Source organism: Geospiza fortis, unplaced genomic scaffold (genome assembly GCF_000277835.1).
Source record: "Geospiza fortis unplaced genomic scaffold, GeoFor_1.0 scaffold221, whole genome shotgun sequence".
Taxonomy (NCBI): Eukaryota; Metazoa; Chordata; class Aves; order Passeriformes; family Thraupidae; genus Geospiza; species Geospiza fortis.
The window spans coordinates 2060935-2069204 of NW_005054395.1; the positions used below are offsets into that span (position 1 = coordinate 2060935).

Sequence of the window (8270 nt, forward strand, 5' to 3'; positions counted from 1 at the left end):
GCAAGCTGGGACTAGAGAGCCCAGGCCAGCACCTCTGAATATTGCTGCTCCCCTGCTCCTCTTACAGTGGTGGCTGCTCTGCAGTGCTTTGTGTGGTAGAACTCAAAGATTCCTTCTCTGATCACTGATGCCAAGAGCTGGTTATAAAGGAGTGCAGTGTATTTTGCAGTTCCATATTAAAGAATCACACCTAAGACAGAAACCAAGCTTATTTAAAGGCAAATGTATTTTAATGTCACCATTAATCATTGGCTTTTAATTGGAAAAAGCTTTCTAATATGCCAGTAGGAGTACAGAAAATTTATGTTTCAGGGTATTTACAGCACAAAGCACAAAATATTCCCTATGATTCAAGTAGCTAAAGTACCTTATTTTCAGCGAGCTTGATAGACACGTTGTCACTAACTCTCTCCTGACTCCCACAGTGTCTGTTCAGTTTGCAAATAAAGCCAGATTTATGCAGCTTTTCTTTTGCTTACACTACTAATGCTAACAACACATCCAAGTGTTAAACACAAAGCACTAAACTACATAATTTTCTGCCTTAAAATACTGAACAAATGGTACTTTCCCTGTGAAGGGCTAGTAAAGCAAAATGATATTTGCAAGGTAAGATGCTATTGTATGTTTCCAAATATTTTTGTATTGTGTACATTCTGTATATTTTTGTTGTGACAATATTATTTGAGCGCCGAATCCATTAAATTCTTTTTGTGGTTTTCTTTGTTTTCTGTTTAATTTCTCTTTTCTTTTTTTTTTTAATAAAATTGTTCTATATCACAAACTAAAAAAAAACAACCAAGAAAGAACTTTCAAGGACAATTTTGTAAGTTTGTCTACAGTTAACATAGTTTTGAACAAAAGAGCCCTTGGTTTGGAGCTCTGCCATGTAATCTTCTAATAATGACATTGGTAACTCATTTTTATGTCTAACAGATAAAGGGGAGAGTGAACTGCAGCTTCATTTCTCCACAAGATCTAATGAGGATGCAGAACTGGCTTGGGACTTGTATGGAAAATCAGGTGTTGTCCCACCTTTTGGCAGCTGTCCCTTCACTGCCGTGACCTCAGAACTGCAGGGAAGTTGACAACATTTGAGTAAATTTTTTTACTTGTTTTTTACATTTGAGTAATTTTTTTTTACTGGGGAGGAAGGTTGTGCTCTTTTAACATTGGGCTTTACTGACTGTTTTCAAATCTGAGAGCCAACACTTGTATCTTGAATCAAGAGTGGAAACAACATCTCCAGAAAAAAGTAAACCCCCAGCAAAAGTAAACCCCCCAACTGACCAAAATAAAAATCCTTCTACCAGTGTGGAAGGCAGAGGCTTATTTTGAAAAGTAAGTTGTGTTTTTGTTGGGAAACACTGGGTTAAAGTGTAATTTATAAGAATGAAGATGTATGTAGGAGCAATTCCTGTCAGATGTGCTACTCCAAGGGGAGGCAGATCCCTGCGACCATGTGTGGGACTCAGCTCTTGCTGTCAGTTCTCTGCAGTGAACTTAACTTTCTGAGCCACTCAAATCACTCTATTCATTAGCTGAGGACTTTCAGCATGAAGGTAAGGTGGGTTTTATCAGCTTTTGTCAATTAATACAAAAAGTGTTTCAGCCTACTAGCACCATACATTTTCTTGCTACCTATTCTTTGCATCCAACTTACTTTTTTAAGCACTGAGCTCTTTCTTGTGGCCTGATCAGCCAAAAAAACTGAACAACCAATGCTCCAAATTTTTTAGAATGTACAGGAGCAACAAAAGGTGACATGTTTTATTGAGTGGTGCTGCTGTACTTACTCATGAAGGAAAACACTTGTTTCTTCTCAGAGCTCCTGCAAATGACTGAATGAGGGGTTTGTTTTCTTTCACACTTACTTTTCCTCTCCAATACATTATATGCCACCATGGCTGTTAATGCCACACTTGCAGCTCCTCTGCATTGAGGGATAAATGGTTTTCAGCAGCAGACATCAAGGACCACACTCACTGACAATTTACAGGCGCACTGTTGAGGATTTAAACGTGTTTTATTGTCAGCCTTAAAAGGTTCAACAGGGTGGTGTCACAGGAAAGCAGCAACTCCTGCCCTCACAGTACAGAGCACCAGCACAAGTCACACTGAACGACATTAGTTACAGGCACTGTTTCAGGGGAGTTCAAACACCCTCTGCTGCAAAGGGAACCAACAGGGAGTTCTGCTTGTATCAGGTTTGCAGAAATTGCTCTCTTTATGAGGTTACTCAGAGACTTCGTAAGTTTTTATTCCAGCTGTAGCCAGAGATTTCCTTCAGGTATTCTGCTGCCTGTGTGTCCCATGATGTAGGTAAGAATCCATTGCTGATACACTGAAATGTTTTAAAGTCTGAGTATTTAATTTGGGAAGTTCATTTATTTCAAATTCTGAAAAAGTGTTAATATTAAGTGTTAAAGAAGAAACTTTTTCATTTCTTCATGACTGAAAAAACACAGCGTTATTTACAGTTATGCAAAACTGTAATATAGGAACATACAAAGAAAGTCTAGATCACATCTCAGACTAAGGAAGAAGAGGATACATCAAATAAACTGGGAATTTCAGGTACCTGTTGTGTGTGTGTGTGTGTGTGTGTGTGTGTGTGTGTATGTGTATGCACACATACAGGCACATACAAACTGATCACTGCAATGGCTCAGTCTTCAGGCAGCTCTGTTTCATACAACTACCAACTTGTTTATCCAGTGGCAGCAGAACAAACCAGCAGTTTGAAAGCAGAAACCAGACACAGACTTGGTACCTAGGTTCTCTTTTCTAAACTAAAATTATTAATTCATTATCTAGATGTAGCTAGATGTTTGTACTTCTTTATAAAAACAAAGCAGCCAGATCTAAATTATTTTAAAGATATTTAAAATATTTAGAACAGTGACATGCTTGCCAGGTAAGGGATTTGGGTTTGGTTTTGCAATGACTATAAAAATCAAATGCCATGATTTCCTCAGAACAGGAGCAAGTCAGGTGGAGAATCTGAAAACTCTGCAGGAGTTTGTATTATCTGATATTTACACATTAAAAAAGCTCATAGTGCTTTGTCTAAAACCAAGAAAAGGCAGGTGAAACTGCAGCTAAGATTTGACTTGGGCAATACTTTTAAATATAAATTAAAAATCCAGCAATAGCTGCACTGCACAGAAGAAATTAATGATTTATACATAAGATAATTTTAAGCCACTGATGTTTCTCTCATGAATTCCTCCAGGACAGTCACTACGTTCCTGGCCTCTGGCATTTCTGCATGTTTTACTTTTACAATCTTCAGCAGGATGTCTCCACTGCCACAGTTCTTTAGGAACAGGTAGCACTTGAACAAGGCGTAGTGGTTCATTTCAGCCTGGCGGATAAACCTCTTCAGGTTGTTAATGTCCTGGATAGCCTGGGCAAAGAGTAACAGAGCACTTGCTTATCCTCCTACACGGAACGAAAACATGCTATTGTGGAAAATAAAGGATAAACAGCAGGAGAAGCAAAAGCATTTCCAACAGAAATTTTGTATTACTACTTAAGAGTAATGTAAGAATTGAATATTGTCTTGGATGCATCTTATAGCTGGAACTGCAATGATGCAAAATGTGTGGACACAACATGATGTGTCCAACTTGCAGCATGAATTCTATTATGGCAGCTCACCTAAGAATTGTTAGCCACTGAACCCCTGTTACCAGTTACAAGAGACTGTGTGTGCAAGTCTCAGATTAACAGTATTTGAAGAAAACAACAGCAACAATGAAGGTGGGTCTTACTTTAAATTTGAGAAAACACCTTTGGAGCATTCACTGAAGAAACTCTGACAGTACTTTACAGCTGTTCTTGTCAACTACAGTAAGCCAGCCCTCAAATTAAGCTTCAGAGTTAGTCAGTTAACAGACATGTAGACATCATAATAACCTAAAACTTTTATTCAGTGCAAAATAATATTTTGCATGTAGTATTTGCTCCCACAGTCACCCAAATATCTTCTTCGAGTCTTTAACATATATGAACAGGTACCTTCAATTTAAAGTTTTCCAAAATCTGCCGGAAGAGAAATGGATTTCCACCTTCAGCACCATTCACAAAAGCTTGCATCCAGTCCTCACAGAATCTGTTGCTTCCTGTTAAATGTTCAGGAACACAGAGAAGAGATGAGAAAAAGCAAATGAGCTCAACATAAATATACAGCTGCATTCACCTGGTTTGTCACTCTCACCTAACAAGTGATAGCAATATACCTGGGCCAGGAAATGAGTCTTAAAGAAAACCAATACACGTGGAAAAGAAAAGCAAACACAGCTACAGTGATTGCACAAGACTGTGTTCTGATTCATGAATCCCTTTTCCCAGCATTTGTCAAAACCACAACAGGAAAAAAGTTCTGCAGGTTCCCTGAATTGTAGAAGTCATACTTTCACAGTCCACAAACTAAATGTACTGTGGATTTTACTACCAAGCATTTTCAACCCAGAATTCCAGTGCGTCTGGTGTAACAGACTACTCTGGTACCTCACAGGAAAACAGAACCTAAAGTTTCTGGGCCTATGATATGAATATCCTCAACTGCCTCTAATGTAACAGCTCTCACCAGCTGATGGATCCAAGGGAGCAACAGGAAGTGTTCCCTGCTGTAATCTCACCTGCATTATGCAGCTGGGGCTGAGATCCACTACAGTCTATAACCATGGACTTGTGCTGTTCCTCTGTCATGGCAATGCACAGGGAGGTCATTGTGCCTTCCTGGACAAGTCCTTGGAGGCTGGCAGCTGCCAGGAACCTGACACAGAAAGCTCTTGTCAACTGCTTGCTCCTTTACAGCTCCTGCACACTGAGGGGATGGTCAGACACAGTAGCCAAGTTACTCAAAGGTTCCTTGGGCTCTAAGTATCTTTACCTGCTGATGTCCTTTTCTGTTCTTTCATCTGCATTTTTGACTTCTACAGGAGTGTAACTCAGAGCCTTAAACAAAAAAAGAAACAAAAAGAAAAAAAAAGGAAAAAGCTGGATGCAACTTCAGTATTACTTTTGTAGCTATATTGCAGTTATGAGCAATTAATACATAATGTGGTACTTTAAAAATTGTTCTTGTCAAGGCAGTACGGTGTATTATTGCCACTACAGCTGGTTCTGCACTCAGAAGAAATTCAGCAGTCATAGTCTGTTAGCTCTTCCATCCAGAACCTCCTCAAACTCAGGGACTAGAGCTAGGATTAGTATCTTTTCTGCTTCCAGTGAATAACATCCCTTTTCATTCAGACAATTATGGCACGGACAGACTGCTCATGCTATTTCTGATTTTCTTACTCTAATTTCAGTGTGGACACCATTAAGTAATTTTTTTAAGTGACAGAAGAAATTGTTATGTGCTTCTTTAGCAATAAGCAGGGGGAAAGTGCTTGCTCTGAATTAAAAAAAAAAAAAACACAACCCCAAAAAAAACCCCAACAAAAAATGAAGGTTTTTCATTTCCTCCTGCTGGGAAAGCAAATGAAAGAAATATTTTAAACGTGCTGGAGTCACTGAGATGCCTTTTGAAGGTTTTTTAGCTACCCAGTTTTAAATACACTTACAGCATGTAGCAGAGAGGCAAGTTTGTCCTGGAAGAGCTGCACAACCCTCTGGATAGGGCAGATGGCATCCTCAAACCAGCTCCTCAGGTAGGGGCTAACACAGGCCTCCAAGTTTTTTTGCTGTAACACATTGAAGCATTAAAACTTTAACTAAAAATCAGATTTCTACATCAATAGAAGCCTATTAATAATCTACTCAATCTCAGATAATTGAATGTTGGAACCTTCTTAATCTCAAACTACAGTGAACTAAAATAATGAGTTTGAGATTTAAAGCCTCACTTTATCAACAATGAAAGGCTTTGCATTTTAAGAAACAGCCAGAACTGTAATATTATGGTATATATTGAGTGAAAACGATGCAACAGCAGATGGGATGACAAAAAAGACTTAAAATGCAGAACTTCCACTAGAAAATTGTGACAAGAAACCCAGAAATGTCCTTTCTTATCATTCAGAACTGGTAGGAATTGAGGTGGACCTTGATAAGTTCCTTACAGACCATTACCTTCTATTGGTTACTCTTCTCTCCAAATTTATCTGTAAGTGACCTTTAAGAGATTTATGACTGAGACAAAAAGGTCCCCCCTTTCTTTTTTTCTTTTGACTTGTGTGGCTGATAGCACCTTAGACATTCATTGTACTACAGTGAGTCAAGTATCTCTCCCTGTGTTTCATACTGGTACTTGAAACACCTATTTTGTCTCTATAGATTAAATCTTCCAGATGGTTTTAGCAATTAACCTGAATAAATACTAATTTTCACCACTTAAAAAAAAAGTTAGGCTTTACCTCCAAATCAAGATTTATCTTCAGATTTTGAATGTATTTGTCCAGCTCAAGTCTGAAAGTATCTTCTTAAGGAAAATAAGATGCATCAGTTAAGACCTGTATTTTTTCCTTTCAGTATACGGCTGTTACTGACTTTTGCAGTTACTGAAAGGTGTACACAAACGAGTGATTTCAAGTAGGAACAGACAAAATGACAAGATAATTTGTACACCGTCTCCCTGTCCATACAGGTAAAGAAAGTTCAAGGTAAGGATATAGTTCCAGACCTTTCTCTGAGCCACCTAAGAAACAAACCACATATTCTGGAGCATTGATGTCTGATTCCAACGTTGCCATTTCCAGAAGACTTTCTTGTTGGAAACGACAGTAGTAACACCCAACTTTACCTTCTGGTATGCTATGAGAAAAGGGGAAAAAAAATTACTTTCTTCCAGATACATCACAATAAATGAGTGCAAAAAGCAGACATACATTATTTCTGAGGTAATTTTAACAGGTAGCACTGTTGGCTCCTATGGCAGTGGTAGGTGCAGCCATAGGTACAGCTCTTAGACCTTCTCTTTTTTCTTCTGTGTGGTAAGTGTTGTTTAAAAGGAAATAATCATAAACATCTGAAGTATTTTTAAAGTATTCAAACAGTAAATTCTTTAAAACAATATTTTTCTCAAAGTTACTTAAAAAAGGAAAGTGTCATTGTGTAAGGCTATTATTAACAGCAACAACAGACTGGGAACATGGAATCAAGATTAAACCTAAGTGCAGCAGCTGGCAGGCAAGATGTGCCAATGTTCCTTACAGCTCTCATTCACCAACAATTCCAAAATTTTACCTCAGCCCCACTGATGCTACATTCCCCATTCCTTCAAACAGCGCTCCTTTAGTAAGGCGCTTAGCGATGAAACTGCGCAACTCCGTCTCGGCTTCGGCTGGTAAGTTGGTGTCCAGCAAGGACAGGCTTTAAAAACCAGAAGAAATTGTTACAAAAAGGCAAATGTTTTAGTGTCTCTCAGCATGTGCAGAACCTGCCTCTAGCACGGGGCCCTCTGTGATCTCTCTCTGGTGACAGCTAAGGCAGCTCTGTGACTTTTGGTCCATCATGAGCAGTCAGTCTGGACCAGGAGTCTGGAGATGTGGTGTCAGCTCATGCTGACCTTTCCAGCACCTACAGACAAGACACTGCCCTCTTTGTTCCTATGTTTCTCCAACTGTAATACAGAGTTTCTGGAAAGATGTCCACTGAAAATTAATAAGTTCTTGTTGTATGTTACCTACATGAAAAACTAAGTCAATACAGCAATATCAAGTACTAGTACCAAAAAAAAAAAAAAAAAAAAAAAAAAAAAAAAAAAAGTTCAAACTCAAGGATGATAGTTTCTGTTTAATACATTACTTGAGCTCTGTATGTGTGTCCATTCCTCAGGTATTCCAAAAGAATTGCCATGGGGACTCCACTATGCTTTCACAGGGAGGTTGTGTTTTGAAAGGAGTGCAGAGGACCTAACAGTGATCTGACAGCAATAGGGCAAAGACTTCAAATCGGGGTATTCCCGTGATTGTGCTGCTCTGCAGCTCGGCTTTACCTGAAGTCCTCGGTGGAGGGTGTGTGTGCCACGGCGCCGCCGGCACTGCCATCCCCAGCGGCGGCTCCCGGCTGCGCGGACCTGGAACCCGAGGGATTCCCGGAGTGAGTTTACAGCCGTGACACGCAACAGGGAACAGCGGCTGCAGCAGGAAAAAGGCACGGCCCGAGGGCGAATAAAAGCAGGAGTAGGGAATCTGTGCATTGTGGGAGGGAAAGAATCTCACCGGGGAGAAAGAGAGGGGGAAAAAATTAAAGGGAATTCAGGGAGCTAGGAACGGCCAAGGCCAGAGCACGGCCTCCCCGCGGGGGAACCCGGAGCC

At 39.7% G+C, this 8270-nt stretch overlaps 1 protein-coding gene across 2 annotated transcripts; it reads right to left on the bottom strand.

Moving 5' to 3' along the window:
- Positions 1 to 225: 225 nt before the first annotated feature.
- Positions 226 to 8264, bottom strand: CUNH17orf75 (chromosome unknown C17orf75 homolog). 2 transcript variants are annotated; one of them, XM_014308953.2, is made up of 9 exons: positions 7949 to 8264; positions 7198 to 7323; positions 6625 to 6765; positions 6369 to 6426; positions 5577 to 5696; positions 4901 to 4965; positions 4647 to 4783; positions 4024 to 4127; positions 226 to 3409 (listed from the first exon to the last, which is right to left on the bottom strand). In XM_014308953.2, the coding sequence occupies exons 2-9, from the start codon at positions 7224 to 7226 to the stop codon at positions 3200 to 3202; spliced, it is 864 nt and encodes a 287-aa protein (XP_014164428.1). In that variant the 5' UTR covers positions 7227 to 7323; positions 7949 to 8264; the 3' UTR covers positions 226 to 3199. The 2 variants fall into 2 exon arrangements, with proteins under 2 accessions (XP_014164428.1, XP_030916754.1); XM_031060894.1 differs by having other exon boundaries at positions 3122 to 3444.
- Between the last annotated feature and the right edge of the window lie 6 nt (positions 8265 to 8270).

Excerpts from the sequence above, each read along its gene's own strand:
- CUNH17orf75 (XM_014308953.2), bottom strand. The coding sequence starts at position 7,226 with ATGGGGAATGTAGCATCAGTGGGGCTGAG. Across the intron at positions 6,766-7,197 it reads GTAGCATCAGTGGGGCTGAG|CATACCAGAAGGTAAAGTTG; the intron begins GTAAAATTTTGG and ends CTTTTCTCATAG. Across the intron at positions 6,427-6,624 it reads TCAGAGAAAGGTCTGGAACT|TTTCAGACTTGAGCTGGACA; the intron begins ATATCCTTACCT and ends TTAAGAAGATAC.